This window comes from Artibeus jamaicensis, unplaced genomic scaffold (assembly GCF_021234435.1).
Source record: "Artibeus jamaicensis isolate MK-2021 breed Jamaican fruit bat unplaced genomic scaffold, CSHL_Jam_final contig_76, whole genome shotgun sequence".
NCBI lineage: Eukaryota > Metazoa > Chordata > Mammalia > Chiroptera > Phyllostomidae > Artibeus > Artibeus jamaicensis.
Window position 1 is genome coordinate 26,453,352 of NW_026521954.1, and position 22,692 is coordinate 26,476,043.

General features: G+C 56.2%; 1 protein-coding gene across 6 annotated transcripts in view; it reads right to left on the reverse strand.

Annotated features, from left to right (window-relative positions):
- Positions 1 to 22,692, reverse strand: part of HTT (huntingtin) — a 106,970-nt gene that overhangs the window by 48,881 nt on the left and 35,397 nt on the right. For 3 of the 6 annotated variants that reach the window (XM_053672285.1, XM_037126985.2, XM_053672281.1), the window contains 17 exons: positions 22,492 to 22,539; positions 20,236 to 20,316; positions 18,067 to 18,428; positions 15,714 to 15,837; positions 15,346 to 15,482; positions 14,041 to 14,152; positions 13,667 to 13,804; positions 12,929 to 13,087; positions 12,741 to 12,838; positions 11,722 to 11,861; positions 10,721 to 10,784; positions 10,410 to 10,510; positions 8,448 to 8,594; positions 6,506 to 6,626; positions 4,793 to 4,869; positions 3,700 to 3,851; positions 2,646 to 2,848 (listed from right to left, as the gene is read on the reverse strand). In XM_053672285.1, the coding sequence (XP_053528260.1) occupies positions 2,646 to 2,848; positions 3,700 to 3,851; positions 4,793 to 4,869; positions 6,506 to 6,626; positions 8,448 to 8,594; positions 10,410 to 10,510; positions 10,721 to 10,784; positions 11,722 to 11,861; positions 12,741 to 12,838; positions 12,929 to 13,087; positions 13,667 to 13,804; positions 14,041 to 14,152; positions 15,346 to 15,482; positions 15,714 to 15,837; positions 18,067 to 18,428; positions 20,236 to 20,316; positions 22,492 to 22,539 (2,264 nt within the window). The remainder of the gene's footprint in view (positions 1 to 2,645; positions 2,849 to 3,699; positions 3,852 to 4,792; positions 4,870 to 6,505; positions 6,627 to 8,447; positions 8,595 to 10,409; positions 10,511 to 10,720; positions 10,785 to 11,721; positions 11,862 to 12,740; positions 12,839 to 12,928; positions 13,088 to 13,666; positions 13,805 to 14,040; positions 14,153 to 15,345; positions 15,483 to 15,713; positions 15,838 to 18,066; positions 18,429 to 20,235; positions 20,317 to 22,491; positions 22,540 to 22,692) is intronic. The other 3 variants (XM_053672283.1, XM_053672282.1, XM_053672284.1) reach the window with 2 other exon arrangements.

Sequence of the window (22,692 nt, forward strand, 5' to 3'; positions counted from 1 at the left end):
TGCGCTCTCAGGGAAGTCACCTCATACATCGGGGCCCAGTCTGCCGAGGGGACGTCCTGGCTGCAGTCAGGGGGCTGGGGGCAGCTCTGTGGCTGCCGCCCCTGGGAACGCGCTCTGGGGAGGGGCCGGCGTGCAGCACAGGCCCCACTTACTTCTGAACAGGCGCATCCATAGGAACAAAGGGGCGGCCGGTGGTGGCCTGGAGCCGGGGGGCATGGCAGGCTGAGGGGTGACAGCTAAAGGACACTGCGTTCCCTCCTGGGCCCTAGATCTGACTGGGTATGGCTGACTGGCCCCGTGGATGCAGAGCCCCGAGGGAGCCGTCCGCTCTGACCGGGGTGCGGTGTGGTGCGTGGGTTAAGTCCTCACTGTCATGTGTCAGTACTGCTGCTCCACAAGATAAAGCCAGAGGCCGCCCCAGTCATCCAGAGTGAACTCTCCATCTGTCTGGACCAGCGGAGTGGCCGAGGACACAAAGAAAGCTGGGTCTGTGCGCCCGTGTGCACGTGTGTGTGCGCACGCATCGGTACACATACATGTACACATACATGTATGTGTACATGGTTGTTGCATGACAGTCAGCAGGGAAAACGAAGGACTGGGGAGCAAGGATGAAGCGCTGTGATGATTTGTGCGTCTCCAACTTCACAGGACACGCAGTGAGAGAAGTGGGGCGGCTGAGACCGTGTCTGCCAGCCCCTGGCAGAGAGGCCATGCAGCACTGTCCACAGCGGACCGGCACCCTGAAGACAGGCCTGGGGCCTCTGCGGTTTGGGTTCTGAAGATGCAAGAGTGGGCCTGCCCCCTGGCACTGCCCGGCCCTGCCCGGCCCTGCACGAGAGCCACCACCGACACGTGGCTACCAGAATCTGAGTCACGACACACAGAGCAGCTTGGTCCCCTCGGAACCGCTGCAGCCACTGTGGAAACCAGTACGGCGCTTCCTCAGAAAATTAACACTGGGGCTGCCCTGGGACCCAGCAATTCCCCTCGGGGCACGGGGCGTACAAAGAAAGTCCAACACCAATCTGGAAAGAGGCAGCCTCTGCATCCACCGCAGCCCAGTTTACAGCAGCCGAGGTGGGCAAGCGGCCCAAGTGCCCATGGGGGATGAGTGCGCAAAAGCAGGCAAGGTGAATACACACGTGCGGGCGTGTGTGACAGAATGACAGAAGGAGTGGCGGTGGCCGTCTGCAACATGGAGCAGGGGCCCCCACCTCTGGGCCACAGACGGGCACCGCTCGGGCCCGTGAGCAGCAGGAGAGAGGCTGGAAAGTGATGTGCCTCCGTCATCCTGAAACCACCCCCACCCCGATCTGCAGAGGGACTGTCTGCCACAAAACTGGTCCCTGGTGAAAAAAGGCTAGGGACCGCTGTGTGAAGTCAGTCAGACAAAGGACAAGTACTATGGTTTCACTTATGTGGAGAATTAGAAAAAAAACAGAATAAACGAACAAACAAAACCAGACTCACAGACACAGAGACAAGCCGACGGCTGCCAGAGGGGGAGGCTAGGCAGCTGGGCGGAGAGGGGGACGGGATGGGCCCTGGGAACAGCCAGGGGGCGCGAGGCCCAGCACAGGGGATCCCACCAGGGATCCCACAGGCGCCAGACTCACCAGGGACCACTCGACTAGTTACGCACGCGTCTCGCTGCTATGCTGCACACCTGCTACAACTCTGAATGCCAATTGTAACAGAACAAAGTAATAATTAGAAAAGAGATTTAGGCCCTCAGTCGCAGGCACAGGAGAGGAGGGGGCGCTGCTGTCCGACGGGTGCACAGAGACCTGGACTGGCCGGCGCTGGCCCAGGACGAAGCAGGACAGAGCCTGGAAAGCACTCACGGTGGACCGATGACCACACCCGGGAAGCACCGGGAGCAGAAGTGGTCGGCGGAAATGAGAGATAATCCGAACGTCCCTGAGCAAGAGGGTGGCACCGAGTGACACGGGGGCAGTGAGACAGGGCCCGAGACGCACCCACGAGACTCAAAGACCGAGCTGGGCAGGAAGCGCTGCTGCTGCAGCAGGTGGTGCTAGAAACCAGACCTGTGAGGTGAGAGAGTGGGGACAGATGCCACGGGCAGAGGCCAGGCCTAGGCTGCGGGCCAGTGGCAGGGCAGCGGGAGGCACGTGGGGTCGAGCAGCAGACAGGCCTGCTGGGGGAGCGGGCGGACAGGGAGAGGCCACTGGGCAGCGGCAGCGACAGGAGAACGTGAAGTGAGACGAGCCTGTCTGAGACTGAAGGTGCGGGAGGAGGGGACAGTCAATCAGCAGTGAGCACTCGTCCACCCTGAGCCCGCGGTGCCAAGAGCTTCCTGTCTGTCCGGATGCTGGCCCTCTTCCGTAAAATCTCACTGTACTTCACGGAAAAGCAAGACCACGCGCCAACGTGTCAGGATGCAGCAAGCGTGCAACCCAGCCAGCATCGCACACCTGAACTTCTGGGCTCAGGCGAGAGCCGGGGAACGGAGCCCACCTTTCCCTCTCGGAGGCAGCGACAGGAACTGAGGACGCACAGGAGAGCTACCGACTAGAGGGTGGCGTTTCGGGGCGAGTCAGGGTTACGACAGGAGCGCCTCTGCTCGCCTAAAGCCGAGGACGTGAGGGAAGACGAGGGGAAGCTGGGGCGCTGGCGGTCACCTTTGCGGCGGGCCCGGGAGCCACCTCGTCCAGCACGTGTGCACAGATGTTGACCACCTTCAGCAGGTGGGAGAAGAGCTGCTCCACCATGGGCACCAGGCTGCGGTCCCCCAGCGCCGGCCACACCTCCTCCTGCTTGCTGGCGGCTGGGCCGGCCTCCTCTTCCGTGGCCCACGAACTCCTCAGAGACTTGGGGGCGCTGGCTGTGAGACAGGCACATGAGTTACCTCCCACCTCTGTGGTGCCTGGGGAAGACGCTGCTTAGGAGACACGCGTCCTTAAGACCCAGCCACACTGGACACCTCCGCCTGAAAGCCGGCTGAGACCTGACACTCAACAGGAAACCGACGCTTTCCCCAAACACGGCGGTCCCAACTTCCGGGACCGCCACCACCGCACAGCCACCCAGGAAGTTGCAGTCGCCCGGGCCCCTCCTTCGTCTTTACCGCCCAAGGTCGGCTGCCGACCCAGGCCTGCTGTTCTCCTCTCACGTGCCCCTCCAGCGGTCTCCGCCCCCACGACCACACAGCCGCGCTCCTGTTCGGACGCCCCCCTCCCTCCAGTACGCGTCTCCTTCCCCACCCCGACCCGCCTGTCCGTTCCCTTCCTGACCTCCAGGACAAACAGGACAAGTCCTGCTGACGCAGACGGACCACACCCGCACCCGTCGCTCACCACGGTCCCCTCCTGCCTCACCAGCCATGTTCTCCATCTGTGCCCTGGGCCTCGTGTGACATCAAAATGACTTACAGTTCTCGAATGTCACACAAGTTTCTAGCTCTCCCTGCCTTGGCGGGTGCCCTGCCCTGCGCCTGGTGGGCCCTCCCTGCCGGCCCCTAAGGCTTGCTCCCCTGCTGCCGGGAGTCCAGGCCCACGCTGCCCTCAGATGGAAGGAGCAGTGAGCTGGCCGCACCTAACTGAGGGCCAGCCTGGGAAAGAACCCCGTTCGAATGCCGGACACGGACCAGCCGCCTGGCGCCGTCCTGCGGGTGCTCGCCACCCCACCCTCCCGGTGTCTAAAGGCGGGGTCTCTGTTTCAAGGAGGCACTGATACCTGCCAGCAGGTTTCCGGCCAGGATCAGAGCGTCCTGGTGGGCCGAGAGGTCCAGCGGGAACCACGCCGACGAGAGCAGGGTGAGGACCGTCGTGACCATGCCGACCGTGCAGCTCTTCCGGCACTCGTCCGAGGCGCCCAGGGGGGGCACCCTGCAAGCAGACACTGGTGGTCAGGCTGCGGGCCAATGCTGAGGCGAGCTGTCTCACCTTCCCTCTGAACCAGGAGCGCGGCCCATCACTGTGCACTTTCCACAAACTCATGCAGCTGTTGTACAGCATCCCCGTAAACCCAGCTCCATAAACGTCATCTGAGGGATATCAGGCAGCCAATGTGATTTAACAATATTACACGTTTATTTCGATGACCCTTAAACACTCTCTAACTTTCGAGTTAGCACATTTTACTCAACGGCAAGTCACTCAGGAGTCCGGTGCTGCACCTGCGACCAGAAGCTGCAGGCACAGAGTGAGCAAGTGTCTGTTCAGAGGAAACCACCTCTCCAAGGGGGGATGCGGGCCACGTCAGCACACGCTCCTGGCCACACGCTCACGCACACACGACAGCTGCAGATGACGTCCTAGTGTGGCTGTCATCGGTGTCGGCACACACGACAACAGCGTACTTGCTCCCCGGAGCCGAGGAAGACACGAAGTCATTCCGCAGGCGCCACGAGGCCACTCACTGCTGAACGTCATTTTTTTTTGCTGAACGTTACATACAAACCACTCCTAAATCTCACTGCTGTGGTTCCTCACAGTTTCATGGGGTAGGTCACATTTGATTTTAAACAACAGATGTTTCTAAACTTTTAATTTCAGAGTGAAGCAAGCTGGTCAGAAGCCTTGGCCAGCACGCGCAGATCCTCGCACGGAAGTCGCCCGCCACGCCGCAGAGGGAGCATAAGATGCCGGTGACTTTTGACCGGCTCGGTATTTCCCCGCAGCCCCCACCCCCTGCCCCAGTCCCCACACAGCTAACCGCGTGGAAGCAAGCATCCCTGGGGTATTTAACAAGAAGGAAAAACGGGATTCCAGTGAGTGCGTTTGTATCACACAACTGCACACAACCACAAGGCGAGAAAAACACTTACCCACAATGCCAACCCAAACTCCAGATGCAAACTGGAAAAGCCGTGGAGAGAAGACACAAAGCTTCGCAGCATCCAAACTACAGAGGGAAGAAATAAATCATTCCCAAACACCAAGCAGCAGGGATTAAACGCAACCTCCTCCACCCATCACAGAAAGGAACCATGACGGAGGCTGTGTCTGGCCCCGGGACACCTGGCCAGGGCGGGTCCTCCAGCCCAGAGCCGCCAGGGCCCTGTGCCACCCACCCCTCGGCCTGCAGTGCACCCTGCCCCACCCCTGCCTTCCAGGTGTGCCGGGTCCCTCCCCCGCCCAGACGGCCACAACCCCAAGGGCAGCGGCCCCGTCTCTGCATCCATGCCTAGCACAGTGCCCAACAGGTAGCAACCAGTGCAAACACTGAGGTGACCTGCACGGTGCCCAACCAGCTGAGCTGAACAGCCTCCAGGCTGGACAGGCGCACGGACCCCCTGGGACGGCCCACCCGTCAGCGAGCACTCCGCTGTGGGGTGTGTGCCTCCCATCACAGGGAGGAGCGGCAGGTCCCATGGGCGCTCAGCAAATAACTCTACTGCGTGCGACACTTTCTGATTGTGAAAGATAAACCCGTTCATTTTAGAAATCTGTGGATATCTAAAAATATAAAACAAAAATCACTCATCCTGAAACGAATTTTGAAAACGCTGCCATTTTCCTGAGCATGTGAGGAATGTATATGTAAACATTACTAATTTTTTATTTTATTTAGTTTTTAGAGAGAAGGGAAGGGAGGGAAAATGAGAGAGACACATCAATTGGTTGCCTGGTCGCACGCCCCCAGCTGGGCACCAGGCCCAAACCCTGGCATGTGCACCGACTGGGAATCGAACCAGCGACCGTTCAGTTCACAGACCAGCGCTCAATCCACTGAGCCACACCAGCCAGGGTGCAAGTGTTATTTTTCATAACTGAGATTTGACTACACAGAAGCATACAGTTTCCCATTATGTCTTTTTTTACTCAACATTATAATTCAGAGTATATCTCGATATTGTTACAAACTCTCCCAGCACCGTACTAACAGGTGCATAACGGACTCACTCACTCCCACACGTACTAAGCTTGTCGTCAGAACTCACTCACTGTTCAATTCCTGGATATAATGGTTCATTTCCGATTTTAGCATCGTAAATAACAATAAAAATAATTATACAAAAATCTTTGTTCCGCTCTGGCTGGTGTGGCTCAGTGGACTGAGCACTGGCCTGCAAACCAAAGGGCCACCGGTTCGATTCCCAGTCAGGGCACAGGCCTGGGTTGCAGGCCAGGTCCCAAGTGGGGGTTGCATGAGAGGCAACCACACACTGACGTTTCTCTCCCTCTTTTTCTCCCTCCCTTCTGCTCTCTAAAATTAAATAAAATATAAAAAAGGAAACTCTGTCAGTGTCTTTGGTTTTCACTCCTTAGCACATATTAGCCACTGAGATGGTTTAAACTTCTGACCAACCGAGTCAGACACTGTCAGTTTGTACTTTCTTTCACGTCCCCGTGTCGGCTGATTTCTTTGACAATGAACATGTGTCACGTTAACAGTAAGAGAAGAAAGTCGTCGCACTCCTCCTGGAACAAACCGGGCTTCAGCTGCGGGAGCACAACTGCCCAGCGCCCTGCATACGGGCGTCTGACCTCACCGCCAGCTGAGAACGAGCTCGCTGTGGCCAGCAGAGGGGGCTCACCGTGAGCGCACGTGTGGTGGCCGTGACGAGCTGCTGCAACACGGCGGCAATGACTCTGGACAGGTTGTTCTCCATGGTGACATCGGTTATGCTTGGTAGCAAGTTGTAGCCTCTGTATATTCTGATAAGAAAACGCAGAAACTTAAAATCTACCACTAAAGCTGAGGACGTTTCAGAAATTCAAATGGCATCTCAAAGTTTAAGATTACAGGCTACAGAAAGTTAGGGAAGTCTTGACTTTTAAGTTAAACACTTTAAGAAAACGGGTCGTACCCCAAGGGCCCCCGAGCTCCCAGTCGGTGGGTGCCACCGGCATTACGACCCTCACCCCGCCTCCGCTCTCCCACTGCCTGCCCTCGTCCGTGGGAAACTGTCTTCAACAAAACCAGTCCCCGTGGCCAAAGGGGTGGGGGCCACCGCACCATAAAAGCGGCCGAGACCACCCTCCCGCCCCCAGGCCGCCCACCAGCCGCACGGCGGGGCAGGGCGGCGCTCTCCTCCCGGCGCCTCCCCGCCAGCCCTCTGCACGCCCAAGCCGCCCACGTGGACGTCCGTCACGGAGCTCCTCCCGACTCCAGCCACGGAAAACACCCTCCCCACAGGACCACAGGACCGCCGGCCCACCCCACACACATACACACACACACGCCGCCCGAGGCCTGCGGCCACGTCCCCCTCCTTGCAGTCACACAGACTCCAGCTCTCTGACTCCGTGAATGAGCCCACCAGGCCAGCACTGGTGTCCTCTCGGACCAGCCAGTGTCCTGCCCACGGCGGCGCTCCATTACAGACCAAGGGGACCATCGGACACCTGCTCACATGGAGCCCAAACCAGCGGGGCGGGGGGGCGAGGCTGTGGGCACAGCTGCACAGTGTGTACTCGTGCTCTTAAGGGACCCGGCCAGACGCCGGGAGGCAACCTGGGCTTGGAACTGGGGATTCCTCAGAGTCGCGGTTAAGAACGGACGAGAACGAGATACTGTACTTGTGTCTGGTGGCATTGTGGGTAAGTGTTTCCCCCACACTCGCCACTGCCCGACCATGAAGCAGCCGGCGGGAACCCCGCTCGTCTTAGAGGAGCATTTACCCCAAATCTGTCCAGAGAGAGAGAGCGCCAGTTCTGAGGTTAACAAAAGGACACGCTCTGGGGAGACTAGTTCACATGTGTATTCCGGCAGCTCGCACATGGGAGAGATCTGACTTAGGAGTAACGACTTCAAAATCTGACAAGCCAAGTTCAGAACAAAGGCATCACGTGAACATTCAGCCGCGATGTCGCCCAAGTTTTTTAAAAAATGCCACTCAGCAAAAAGAGTTAAGCACATAAAACTATTTTTAAAACAGCATTTAAAATACAGAGAGCTAAAATAGCATAGTCTCCTCACATCTGCAGTCTCCTTCGTGAAGTCAAGTTCTAAGAAAATGATAACCCCACGAAAGCGTTTTGCTCAAGCTACTCGCACAGCAAGGCCGCTCGCCTGGGCGCCAGGGCAGGGCGCCCGGCCGCCCGGAGCTGCGCTGGGGAGCTTCTCCCAACGAGCGGGCGCCGCTGCGAACCACGAACCACGGGGCCAGCGGCCCGAGGCGCTTGAAGAGCCCACGCACCTGGAAATGAACAGGCGCAGCGTAACCAGACCCGTCCCGGGCAACACAAATGAGAGCGAGAGGCGGGACGGACAGGTTCTTAGGAAGGGCCCGAACACCGGAGCCACACGGAAAACACACAGAACAACTCGGCCGCCCGGTCTCCGCTGTGGGACTGGGCGGACGCGTGTGCAGAGGTGGGGGGCACTAAGTCCTGAGACAGAGAAACGTCCTACCCACGGAAGGCCACCCGCCCAACACCCTCACCGGAAGGTTTTCCCCAGAAAGCCCATCTCGGACGAAAGCCCCGAAGCCAGGTATCCAGGCCCGGGCGCACTCCCCCGACGTGGCCGCGCACCTGGTGATGGTGCTGACGGAGAAGTGGGACGCCGGCTGCGCCTCGTGCATGAGGAGCTTCAGGTAGACGCTGCTTTGGTCTCTGGCCACAGCCACGACTGGATCCGCCTGTCCTTGGTCACATTTGTAAAACAGCTTTGGGACAAGCCTAAGACAAAAGTATGGTTTATTTACGTGAGGAGGCGCGGGGTCTCCCCTGTGGGCCTCCGACGCCCGCTGCCCACACGAGGCCACCCCCCTTTTCCGGGCACGGCGTTCCTCAGCACGTTACTGTCGGGGCTCCAGTCCCAGGGCCGCTCCCCACTCTGAAATAACCAGGTGCCGTACTTTCTTTTTGCCTATTGCAGAATGAAGCACCTTTCTCTACACGTATTAAACACTCTAGTTAAAGAGCCGCCTTAAACCCTGGCTGGTGTGGCTCAGTTGGCTGGGGCGCCGTCCTGCAGACCACGAGGGTGCAGGTTCAGTCCCTGGGCAGAGCACACATGGAAAGGGAGCCAATCAGCGTCTGTCTCACATCCATGTTTCTCTCCTGCTCTTCCTCCCTCCCTTCCCCTCTTTCTAAAAATCAATAAAAATCTTAAAGAAAACCAACTTCTGCCTAAACAAGTGACACACCATTAAGGTTTTCTGAAGTGACCCGTGTGGTGACCGGGGTCAGGCCCAGCCACAGGCGGGTAGTGGTGCCTTTCAGGACGGCCACTCCACAGTGAGCACCGAAGCCCCGACAGAACCAATCCTGAGGGTCTGCCTATCTCGTGGGCCAGCAACCAGTCACCGAGGAGCAGACGTGACAACCGCTGTCCTCTGGTGAACAGGGGACAGAACGAGCCAGGGCACGGCACCCCCTCAGTGACAGCGGGGGCAGACTCCCGACACCCCTGCCACCCCGGCTTCCCTCCCAGACCCTCGGGGACAGAACTGGGACAAAGGTCCACGACTGCACGGTCCTGCTTAGAGAAAAGGTCCACAGGAGGCGAAGCTCTGGGCACCAAAGGGGGTTCCTGGCTGCCGGGGCGCCGGGTGGGGACAGGGAGCCTGTGAATGGGCACAAGGGCTCTCTGTGGGGAATGGGAAGGTTCCAGAACGGAGCTGTGGTAATGCTGACACAGTCTATCAACGCACTGAAAGCCACTTAATTGTCACTGGAGATGTGTACATTTTAAGGGATGTAAATTACACCTCCAAAAAAGCTCTTAAAATATTTTACAAGTTCTACTTATTTATTTTTAGACAGAGGGGAAGGGAAACAGAAGGAGAAGAGAAACATCATTGTGTGGTTGCCTCTTGCACACCCACCACTAGGGACCTGGCCCACGGCCCAGGCTGGTGCCCTGACTGGGGATTGAACCGGCGACTCCTGGGTTCACAGGCATCATGGCACTCAGTCCACTGAGCCACAGCAGCCAGGGTTCTTAATTTTTTTTTAAAAAATTGAAAAGCTTGTCTTAGCAACTCAACTTCCAAAAGTGATTTTAAAGGAGAACAAAAAAACCGTACATAAACATTTACGTGTTAACAATGTTGACTGGAGCATTATTCATTATTTAGGTCAAAGACAACTTTATATCCAAATGATGTTGATATGAGAGCTTATCACAACCACATAGTAAAAAACGGCACTGGTTGAAACGTCCTTCTAGAAGAGCGTCTGGTCACAGGAAGACACCGTCACTAACTGGAGACGACCGGCCCCCAAAGCTGTGTGTGTTCTGTCCCAGCTGGGAACAGCCACTTGCGTGCGGGACACGCAGCGCAGCGGTCCCAGCTGTCCCCACCTCCAGGCGGCACGGATGGAGGCCGGTCCCCGAGCAGGCCCCACGTGGCCCCCGGAGTGCGTGCAGGTGAGCAGTGGCCAGAAGCGCCTCCCTGCCGCCCCCCATCGGTTCCCTCCTGCCGGTCCCACAGAGCCTGGCGCTTAAGCAGCGCAAGTGGCTACGAGGAAAGCTGCCGGGCTCCGCACCTCATCAGCGAAGCGGCAGCGACGTGCCGCACCCTGGGGTCCTCATCCCCAAGCAGGTAGATGACCACGTTATTGAGCACTCGCTCTTGCAGCTTCAAGAGCTTTGGAGAGAAAAAGAAAAAGAGACACCACCTCTGTGTGTAGCTGAATTCTCGGTGAAGTGTTAAGTTCACCAGTCTGGAGTTCACACCACACAATCCCAACTTGCATGCTTCATCGGAAATCAGTCTACACAGCGTGCTTTCAGTAAGACCCCAAGCCAGGACAGTGCAGCCGCAGTGCGGACGCAGCCGGGCGAAGCAGAGGCTCACCCCTGTGTAATGGTGCGCCCCTCTGTGCAGGTGTTCTGCTTTTGCTTCCAGAAAGCTCACCAACCTAAAGAGAGAACACATTTCCCGATGAGACGGTTCATCACCTCACAAGCACCCCCGCTGGCCTGCAGGACGCAGACAGACAAGCCGCTGGGGCAGGCCACCCGGGGCAGGGTGGTCCAGGGCCAGGGACGCCTGGAGGCAGCACTGACTTGAAGTGACGGGAAGAACTACTGTGTTCCAGCAAGATTTTACATCCTCTCATCACTCCAGACTCTGCTAATCAGGGCTACCGAGAAAACCACCTTTCTTCCAAATAAATTCAAATGTGTATATTACTTGGAAAGGCTCCAAGTGCCCCGAAAATCAGCTCAAACACGTAGGCAGAGGGCAGGGCAGCTGCGAACAGAAGGCTGCAGCTTCCTAGCCCGCTGGGTGCAGCCCAGGAGGTGCTCAGCCCCACGTCCAGAGCCCCATCTGGGGGTAGAGGTGACACACTCCCGAATACTCAAAGATGTTCTGAGGATAAGAGCAATAACCCTGGCACATGGCCAGCCTCAATAAACATTGCTTAAAAACCCCGACTAAGGGAGGACTGAAAGAAAGCGACTCCGACCAGAACCCACGCCGAGACGGTGGAAAGCTGCAGCACACCCAGGTCAGTTCTGCACTGGGGCCGAACGCAGACCAGCCCTCTCAGCGGGTCCCAGCGGGGCCAAGAGCACACCCTGCTTTCAAGGAGGCAGACCTGGTACGGGCCACAGACACCAGAGCCCTGCACCCCCCACCCCCAGCAAGGAAGCGCCCAGAGCACTTCCACAGCTCAGACCGCCAGGACCACACACTCCTCTGCCGCCTGGAAGACTCACGAGCAGGGGGTTAGGAAAGCACATCGGCGATGGAGCCGTCAGGTGTCTGCCGCACGGGTGACCACCACCACCTGCACCACGCAGCCCAGACCTCTCCCCGCTCGGTGCCCGGTGCGAAGCTGATGCGCGCACCTGAAGTCCACCTCTGCGAGCGTCTCCAGCAGCTCCGTCCGCACCAGCCAGTAGGAGCTGTTCCGCAGGCTCAGCACGTCGGTGATCAGCTGCAGCCCCAGGTCACTGTAGCTGCTGCTGCAGAGGCTCGTGATGCAGAGCTGAAAGGAGAGCCGCCGCCTTGGCAACCCCGCGCATCGCCAGCACAGGCCTGTTCCTCTCATCTTGGCCGCACTGGCCATGCGTGCCTTACCTCAGAAAACCCAAGTTCGAAGTGTGCTGCTGCCACTTCATGTAATTTCCTCCTCCCACTTCTGCCGAGGTCCTGGTCTCTGCCCCGACACACCCACCTCTCAAGCGTTTTATCAGCACTGAAGACAGGGACCAGGCCACACCACCCACCCCTTCTAAAGCGGCCTCGGCGCCAGGGTGAAGGATGGGACTCAAGTGGCGGCACGGTTCCCGGCACCCCGAGCCCTCACCAGCCTCGGCACACACAGCCCGGCCTGGGGCCGGCACCAGACCTGCTGCCAGCACACACCTGTGCTCGACCGAGAGCACACACTGGGGGCGAGGGCAAAGCTCTGGCCAGGCCGTGAAACTGTAAAAAGGGAAGGCATCCTACAAATGGATAGTGACGAAGTTTTGTGGGTATTTTTTTAAATCTTTACTGGTTAGGTTTTCCTGCTGATGACTGGTCAGGGGGATCTATGGCCCAGGGGGCACAAGGGCTGAACATCCACCGTGTGAAGGTCAGGGGCCCCGCCACCGACCAGAGCAGAGGCGGCGAGTCCCCTGAGCCGCACGCTCTCAGCCTCTCATGGCTTAATGGAGTTACTGGTCAAACTCAACAAGTTTGACACTTGATATTAGCAAATACACTCTTTAGAAAAAGGGATATTTCAAACAACTATTCTGAGAATCAAAACTCAGGTCTATGAATCCTTTATGGAAATGATTTCTTTCTAAAGACTTAATACTGTAATCGCAACAACGGCCAAGCCCCTGGTACCCGAGGACACGCGTCCCGTGGGGCTCACCCGCACAGCTGTGCACGCCAGCTTGCACGTAACGGAAGACTCATCCTTCAAAGTTCTCTGCAGCAGAGGGACGCAGTCCGCCAGAGAAAACGCGTTCCCTGACCGGAAGAGCAAGAACAAATGCCTTCATACAAACTTGACCTTGGCAATGACACTCAGAAAGAGCAGTTCTCCAAGCCGGTCATTACCTGTCTGAGTCCGGACAGACCCCAGCCAGCCTCCCACCTGGAAGCGCGAGTGGCTGAGGGCGGAGCAGAGGAGCGTCCCGCAGAGCACGGCCGTGGCTCCTCGGACCTGCGGGTCTCCATGGCCAATGTAGTTCACCACGTCCGAGATGCACTGTTCCTCTGTGGGACAGATTGCCCGGATCTGAGGAAAGTCCCCCATCACCTCTCGAACCCCAAGGGAGAGCTCCATTCTCAGGGAAGAAAGAGGGGGCAGGGGCGACCAGAACCTAGACAAGACCTGACTAGAATAACCAACAGTGGAGAAGCACGTGGGGGCTTTAAGACTCTAGAGTCAGTATATCCCTGGTGTCACTCAACGCAACAGGTTGTAATTCCAGGCTGATCTTTTCCAAAAAAGATCAGAAGCTCTCAAACAAGCCCACATCTACCTAACATAAACATAACAGCACAAGTCTGGCCTTGGCCCAAAGACAGAAGAAGGGGGGGAAGAATCCCAGAAGTGCAGCTCTTCCCACCACTCAGCTCCCTCTGTAAGCAGGCTTGTCCCCAAGGGTGTGCAAAGGGGACCACCTGTGGCCTTGGCCGACAAAACACGCATGAACAGGGCGCCCATGCAGCACCACAGGGTGTCCGTGCTGGGTGCACAGCTGCGACCCGAGACCAGGCGCTGCTCTGGGATGAGGCGGCCCGGGGGCGCAGAGACTCTCCGAGAGGAGGGCGAGCGCCGCGCCGACATACCAGGCTGCTCCTCGGTGTCGGGAGGGGCTTTGTACAGCTTGCAGAAGAGAGACTCAGGGTGGAGGGCCACGGCAGCCCCGAGGCAGCTGAGTGCCAGCGCCTTCACGCTGACCCGCACGTCCCGGTCCGGAACCAGGGCTGCAACGAAACCACCCGAGCCGCCGTCGACTTCAGAGCTGCACACGTTCAGCGTTTGGCGAGCCAAACCCCGGCAGCCGCTGCCCCATCACTCCCCCGCTCCTCCCGGCAGCTGGGGAAGCGAACGCTCGAGCTGGACTCCCTCGGCGGCAAGAACCAGGCGCGGGACCGGCCACCGGGCTGACTCTGAAAGCTGGTGACTCCTCCAGCCTGGCACCGGCCCCTCCCACACTCACCATTTTTCTCCCCAGTCAGCAGAAATGAAGCAGAGAGAAGGCGGACGCAATGGATCAGGGGAGCAGAATCTTCGTCGGTAGACTGTCCGATGTCACCTTTGATCCGGCAAGGCTAGAACAGAGAAACTGAGGCTTGCTTCTCTGATAATCAGAGAGAACATTCACCCATCAGCTCATTCAACAGAGTTCCCAGCAGCCACGGGGCCGCGTGCTGGGATACCAGGATGCTATGTCTGCCCACGTTCACGCCTGCCCTCACTGACCACGGCGGGGCAGGCTGAACGTGGGGAGAGGCAGGTCCGGCCCAGTCCCACGGGCTCTGGCAGGGATGAGCTGTGTGTAGAGGCACAGCCCACTGGAGAGGGAGGCTGCTGGGGAAGCACAGCGCTGGCCGCCAACGATGGGACAGACGAACTAGAGCTGGGGAAGGCCCAGCACTGGGAGGGGGGCGGGCTGCTGCTCGGGGCCTGGGAAGAACACCTGTGTGGGACTGAGTGCCACACACCAGGTCTCGCCCTACGCCGGAGGCCAGTCAATCCCTTAAACATGGAACTGCCATGTGACCCAGCCACCCCACCCCAGGGGCAGAAATCAGGGCCTCTGCACACTCGTGCTCACGGGAGACTCTTCGCCAAAGAGTGGAAGTGACTCAAGCGCCTGTCAGTGAGTGGGAGACAAAACGTGGTGTGTACATGCAGTGGAACATCAACAGCCTTCAAAAGAAAGGAAATCGTGACACCTGCTGCAACATGGGTGACCCTTGGGGACAGTATGCCAAGTGAAACAAGCCCGTCACACATAAAGACAAACACCGTACGATTCTCCTTACCTGAGGCCCCAGCACTGAAACCCACAGACAGAAAGGAGTGACGGGTGCCAGAGGATGGGGCAGGCAGTTCTGATTAATGGGGGCAGAGTCCCAGTTTGGGGAGATGAGGAACTTCTGGAGATGGGTGCAGTGGTGGCCACAACAATGTGGGTGCACTTAAAACCACTGAGTTGGCAGATCTTGTTACGTGTATTTTACCACAAGACACAAACCAATTCAATGGGCCAAAACCAAGAAATACCGCAGAGCCGTGCAGACCCTCAAACAAACAACCTGAGAGATCGGGTGGGGCAGACAGTGTGTCTGGGGGTGGTTTCCAGGGCATGGCGGGGCCTGCAGAGGCGGGACAGAAGCCCGGCCCAGGAAGGGCCAGCGGGCACAGCCCGGCACCCGAGAGCCAGAGCCTGGGCACGGACGGCCCGGAGCGACCTGAAACACTCGGGAGCCCACAGTGCTGCAGGGCCTGAATCCTGCACCTTGTTTTCCTGATCTCCTGGGTCAGCAGATTCGTCTCGGGACACAAATCTATCCACACTGCTGTCAGACGGCTGCCTGCGGTGGCCCATGCTCTCCAGTACATGCGCTTGCTGAAGGGCTTCTGGAAACGGAGAATCTGTGATTAAGCGACAAGTTTCCCAGGAAAATACAAATACAGACATTTATACAGACGACAAAAAAGGAGGAGTTAGATCAAGAGGTCGGTCATTCCTTAGTTTCCTCGTTTACACCCCAGAAAACAAAGATATCAAGAGACCGAGAGATGTCTTCTGGGAAGCTAAGGCAGACCTCAGGTGCCCGCTTGAAACAGGAGCCCACCAGGCGCGCACGGGCCGAGCCAGCGTACCAACTGAGGAGTGCGGGAAGGCGTCCGCGTCCTCGTCCGCCAGGAGGCCCGAGGGCTCCTCCTCCTCCTCCTGCGGAGGGCCGAGCTGCAGCCCCGAGTACTGGCCGTCAGCGCCGTCCAGCACCTGCAGGTGCAGAGGGGTGGTGAGGGTTCAGAAGTATCACCCCCAGGGCAAACCCCCTGGGCCAAGCGGAAACCGAAAGTGGGGCAGACTACGTCTTACATACCAACACAGACGTCATGGGTCAAATGCACGCAGGCAAGTGTGCATGCATGTCACGAGTTTGCTGACCAGCTGACTACTACCCCGTAGAGAGCTTTAACTCTGACAATTCCCAAATATTGCCGATCTGGGAATTTCTCTCTTTGGTATATTATTTTTAAAAATCCAAACAGAATCTCTGTCTTCAGAAGCGAGTTTCACAGTATGTCAAAAATGAGGGAAAACCTTCAGACAAAAACCTCGTGATACAACAGGTTATCTCCTCAGGTGTCAGGACCGAACTGGCCGAGCGCTGGACACGGGGTTCCGCGCATGCAGCCACCAAGTGGGCCACAGTTCTCTGCCACAAAATGCCCCACGTCTGCTCGAAACCCCACAGTCAGCCCTCAGTGTGTGGGCAAATGATAACTGAATTTTTTAAAAAGCAATCCAAATCCTTCCCATTAGTTTTTGAAGAATCAAACTACATAATTAAAAACCAGAAAAAATTATATTCTTCATTCTTCATCTTCCAGGTTAGTGTACCAAAAACAAAACAAAACCCACTTAAAAAGAGAAGTCCGCCACAGTGAGGGACGTGTCCTGAGTGCCCGAGCACCACCGCGCACCCACGAGCCCGCAGCAAGGGCGCAGCAGCCGTCCTCGCTGTGCGGGCCAGAGAGCTGCGGGGGGGAGGGCCATCTGCTCGAGGCTGTGCAGCCAAAAGGCAGAGCCCCGATCCTCACCCTGGTGGGCCCCCCCGAGCCAACCCCGGACCCCACTCTGAGCTGGCTCGTGAGGAAATTTCCTACCTCTTTCAATTTGCTTATTTCTCTCGGTGGTGCTTACAATCATCTGACTGTGTACTTCCTTGTGGATTGATTACTGGCTTATTACCCACCACACACAGTGCACACGTGTAGAATGGCCCACTACCTGTGCCTGTCGACAAGGTTGTAGGGGACACAGTGATGCTCATTTGTCTACGGCTCACCCTGCACTGACTCAGAGGTCACAGTACTCAAATCCCTGTTCTATGAAGACGGAAGATGCTGGAAACGTGAAAAGGCGTTAAAGTAATGCGCAGTGTTAATGTTATTAATCACATCGCATTAAGCCCACAGATCTGTTAATAACAAGTTCCTTACAGATTTTTTAAAATAAGGATTTTCACCTCTGCCCAACTAGTTCTTGAAGAATTTTAAATGTAGTCCTGGCTGGTGTGGCTCAGAGAACTGAGTGCTGGCCTTTGAATCAAAGGATCACCAGTTCGATTCCCAGTCAGGGCACATGTCTGGGTTGCCAGCCAGGTCCCCAGTAGGGGGCATGTGATGGGTTACAACACACTGATGTTTCTCTCTCTCTAAAAATAAATAAAAAAAAGCCCTGGCTGGTGTGGCTCAGTAGACTGAGCACCAGCCTGAGAACCAAAATGTCAGCAGTTCAATTCCCAGTCAGGGCACACACCTGGCTTGTGGGCCAAGCCCCCCACGAGGGGTGTGCAAGAGGCAACCGGTTACTGTACCTCGCACACCGATGTTCCCTTTTTTTATACTTCGTAACCGTTTATTTATCGAGAGAAGCTTTTCCGAAGCTCAAACACGCATGTGTCACAGTCCAGGAACATGGGTCAGTGAGAGGCTTCCACGAAGTTCACCCGGAACTACTCTGCACTCTCAGAGACACCAGCCCTCCTCGTCTCCTCAGAACCTCTCCTGGAGCCATCATTCCTGGGAACTCTGCGCAGGCCTCCCTTCACTCCCCAGCAGCACCGGACTCAGAGGAAGCCGCAGCCCCCAGGACACACGGACGGCTCCGACAGGATGAGACCGCGGACCCCCGGCCAGGAGGCCGTGCGGCGGGGTGTCGTCAGAGCGCTGGAAGACGCGGTCACTGTGTTCTCAACACCAACGTCCCCAGGTGGAGGAGTGGGCCCGAGGTGTCTTCTCTCCCTCCTTCTCGCTCCATCCCCCCTCTAATAATAAACAAACAAAATCTTTACTAAAAAAAAAAATTAAAGTGCTCTCCGCCTTGGCAGAGCCCTCATCACGCACTAATCTAATTTCTGGCCTAACCACCCCCCGGTGAAGGGCTCGGACGGGGGCCTCCAGGAAAGAGCCCCTGCGGAGACCAGGCCACCCCCACACTCACAATCTCAGAGCTGTCTGAAGGGGTCACGGCCGAATCGGGGCCCTCAGTAGAGGTCTGGGAGCTGTCGCTGACGGGGGAGGAGGCCTGCGTCCCATCATTCAGGTCCACAGCTGCGTCGGACGGGACAGCACTGATCTGGCTGGAACTGTGGCTCAGGATGTCCTCCTCGTCCCCGTCGGTGGCGGCGCTCGTCAAGTCGCAGTCGGCCAGGTCCACTGCGTCCGGCTGCAGCGTGTGCTGCGCCCGGGGCTGCTCGGTGATGATGTCGCGATCCGAGGCGGCCGCGGCTGAGCCGGCAGGGCCGGGAGTGGAGAGCCTGGGAGGGGCGGCCAGCTCCCCACAGATCTCACCCTTGACCGAGGCTGAAGACAAAGAGATGTTCATTCTCAAAGGGCTGGGAAACACTCAACAGTGATGACATGTTTGCAAAACACCTGAAATTCACTGTTTTAACAGCAAAACCGCTGAACGGCAGTGAGACTACGAACTAGCGCATCTCAAAAGTAAGGCGCCGGGCGCCCTCCACACATGACCACAGATGCTCTCCACTGTGCTGACCCACCTTTCACCACGTGACTCCGTGGACAATAAGGTCAGGGTTGGCAGCAGGTACCTGTCCCGGTCTACGAACCAGAACCTGACCTGGGCCCAGAAGCATCGCCCCTTCCAGGCCTCTGCAGCGGCTGCAGCCTTCGCTCCAGGTCACAGGGCAAGGCCTGCAGCTCGCAGGCAGGGCCCAGAGCCGCAACCACACGTGCCTGGTGCTCCGGGCAAGCCATGCTCAGAAGTCGTCATCACTTTGAGGTGGGATTTCCTTCTTCCCAGACCCTGTTCAAGACCCCTAAGCTGTTCTCGGTCTCCTGGAGCACAAATTTGCACATTTCCTTCATATGGTTTTTATATTCCCATTTAAAAAAAAACACTACATGTAAAACCACTACAAATAGATTTACAAAACCTATCCACAAGAAGTCCAGCCATTATTAAAACAATGAGAACAGTTTACGTGACACTGATGTCACCTGGCAGCCTAGGAGAGGGACTGGAGTGTGCACACGTCCCAGTGCTGAACCGCACTGGTCAGCGGGGGCAGTACAGCCGCTGAGTGAGCACGGGCACTGTGTGGCCACTGCAGTCAAAATGACCGAGCGAGTAGACCAACGAAGCTGCATGAAATTTCACGTTAAGCTTGAACGTTCCTCCGTGGAAACTATTTGTATGACTCAGAGGCCGCAGCCACGGGCCACTGGGGACTGGCAGCTTCATCACAACAATGTGTCTGCTCATGTACCAAGTCTCATGCAGAATTTTTTGGTGAAACATCGAATCACCCAAGTGACTCAGCCCCCCTACAGCCCAGATTTGGTGCCCTGGGACTTTTGGCTTTTCCCAAAACTAAAATCACCTTTGAGAGGGAAGAGATTTCAGACCAACAATGAGATTCAGGAAAATACGGCGGGGCAGCTGATGGTAAAATGGAGAACTATGCGAGTCCCACAGTGCCTACTTTGAGGGGGCCTGAGGCATCACCGTCCTCTGTACAATGTTTACTGTAGTTTGTATCTTCTTCAGTAAATGCCTCCATTCTTCACAGTGCACAGCTAGATACCTTCTGGACAGACTGAGCATGCTAAGCTATTAGCAGGAGTCACCCCTGGAAACCACTGGGCCAAAGAGCACTTAAGGTTTATTGTTATAGCTAAAATTTTGTTGTTTTAACTTTGTTTTTGTAATTAGAAAATCAATTGCTATTGTGTAAATGAATGAAATAAAGAGCCACCACTGTGATTACGCAGACCTTCCTTCCTAAATAAGCCGTTCTTTGGAGCAGGGCTACGCGGACAAGCCGCTCTCACTGAACTCGGGCACCATTGCCCGGGTCAGTGCGCCCCTGCCGGGTGGGGGAGCACGCACAGCTTGCCACCTTACACCGTCCACAGGCGACTTTGAACCCCACTTCCCTCGCAGCCCATGCAGTTCGCCTTCACCCACCATCCCCCACTCAGAAAGATTTGTGCCCACACAGTACAGACCTAATTGTAAAACAGCCTAAACCAAGGAAAAGAGCAAATATCTAAAGCCAGAAAACACACGGACGTTTCAGAGTGAACATTACAGAGAAGCCAGAATTCTCCACGAGGAGCAAACGGCCTCCCTCCAGAGAGCTACCTGGGAAGGCCGGGCTGCTGCCCTCCGACCTCGGCTCCGAGTCGTCCTCCAGGGCGGCCGCTTCCCCGAAGAGCTCCTTCCCTAGAAGCAGTGCAGCGGGAGCTCGTTTCAGCTGAAAGGAAGGACTAGGGGGGCCAAGCAAGCGCTCGGTCCAGGTGGGCGGCCCCCACACCCGGGCCGAGCCCCTCCCGGTCTGTCCGCACAGGCAGCGTTTTTCTGCCTGGAGAGCGCGGAGCACGAGCAGCACAGGGTGTCACAGGGTGGCAATCGCACCGGCCCATCGACATGGACGGAAGTCCCACACAACGATTCTCAGACGCTGCTGCAAAGGGCTCTCGTGCCTGATGACTATTTGTTGGTTTAGATTACAGTTGAAGTTACACAGCTTCTATTACTTTTTAATCTTAAAATGGTGCATTAGGGCTGGGACCCATTCTGCCAGCCCCTGGGGTACTCAGGTCCAACGGCAGAACAGAACTCGTATATGAAGCACCTGACACCTAAAGGTCACTTTTAAAGGTCAACAATCAGAACTCAAGCAATGTATAATCGGAGAGGTTAGTATAATATTTCATCTTTTGCAAAGTTCAAAAATACATGTTATAGTTCGTGGTTTCCAGACTATATTAATAAGAAAAAAAATGCAAAAGTCATAACGCAATTGAAGTGGACTCATTGAACCGTACGGTTACATTACACATACATGTCATTAAATGACAGTAACAAAGTAGTTTTTGGCAACCCATAATCTATAATTTCACTGATTTTCAAAAACCAGATCATGGGTGTGACAACTTCCCGAAACCCACACTGGTATGACATTAAAGGCAAAGTAAAAAAAAACAAAGCAAAGGAACCCAAGACTTTAGATGAAACTGACTCAGCTCATCTACTAAATAACAGGCCCTCACCCCTCAGCAAGTACTGCGCCTGGAAGAAGCCAGGAAAATCCCGCCCTGCGAGCTCAGCTCCTAAGGAAAGCAGTCCGTCCCTGGAGTCAGCGGTTTGCACATCCGCCGCCAGGAGGCCTTGCCAAGGGCAGCCCCCCGCCCGCCTCATCCTGCATCCTGCAGTAACTCCACTTTTCTCTCTCGTAGAGCGGCAGACTTCCATTGAAAAAGCAAATTTGAGGGAAAACACGGAAGTTTATAACCACAGCTCTGAAGGAAAAGACAAAAGAAAACAAAGTATGCCGGAAAAATAAAAAAGAGACAGCAGACATGTCCCGTGGTGCAGCCAGAAGAAAACAAAGCAACTCCTGTCGGCCAGGGGACTCGGCCGTCCTTCTGTCCTCGCTGGGAAGGGCGGCCGAGCCAAATGCAGCATCGGAGCAACGGCACAGGCCCAAAAAGCTCCAAACACAAGCATGATAGACTAACTTTCCTAGGATCCTTGGGCTTTCAAGCAACCTCAGCATTTCAGTCTAAGTTTGATGAAGCATCCCTCATTATGACGGCCCAAAGACCACCACTCCTAACTTCTAGGAAATGTTCGCTTAACTCAGAGGCAGCCAGAATATCACTCCCGTTACGACCCCATGCGATGCTGCAAATATTAGGCACCAGGCTCCCAAGGAAACGTTCAACTCATGGCTCAGAAAAGGATTAATTAGTGTGCTGTGTGCCACCCTGTAACTAAGAACAAGAACGTCGTTTTAAGGTTTCACAATTAAAACACAACAGCAATTACTTCCTACAGAAATCTAGACTGGAGAAAAATAACTGGTGTTGTCCTAAAAATAATTAACTGTATCACCTTGAACACTGTGTGGCCTCTGCAAAGCCAAACATGGCTGGAAAATGACAAGCAGCCCAAATTAACAAAAGAGTCAACAAACGCCATTGCTGACTAACACTGAACGAAGCTGACTGGGAAGGCGAGTCACTCTGACAGAGCGTAACATGCTCCCTCACGCCTGTTCTAAGGATGTCGGCCAGAACAGCCCCGCCCGCCAGTGCCGTCTGCGGCGCCCTCCCTGCCACAGGACAGAGCAGCAGTCACAAGAGGCGGGACGGCCCCCAGGACTGCACCGCGCACCACCTGGCCTGTCACAGAAAGAGTCCCCAACCCCCACCCGGGGGCATCACAAATGTGAGGCAAAGCAATTGGGGGACACAGCGGCTTTCGAGCCGCCCGCTAGGCCGAGGCAGGTCCCGCCACACACGTGCAGCCCTTGCAAGTGCAAAGCACAGGCAGGCGGCAGAGGGACACGGGACAATCGGCGGGGCTCCAGACTCTGGTTTCTGAAATGATCACCTTTCTGTTTCCTTGGAAGGACAGGGCTGCACGAAGAACCCCCTCCAGCTGCAGATCACAAAAAAAAAAAAAAAAAAAAAGACAGATATGAAAGTAAGGTAACAAGTGGCTAAAATTCAGAAGGAATTCAAAAATTTTCAAAAAGCCTGACTCAACTCGAAAACCGGAGAACATGTGAGCACGTTTACGTAGGCGGTGCCT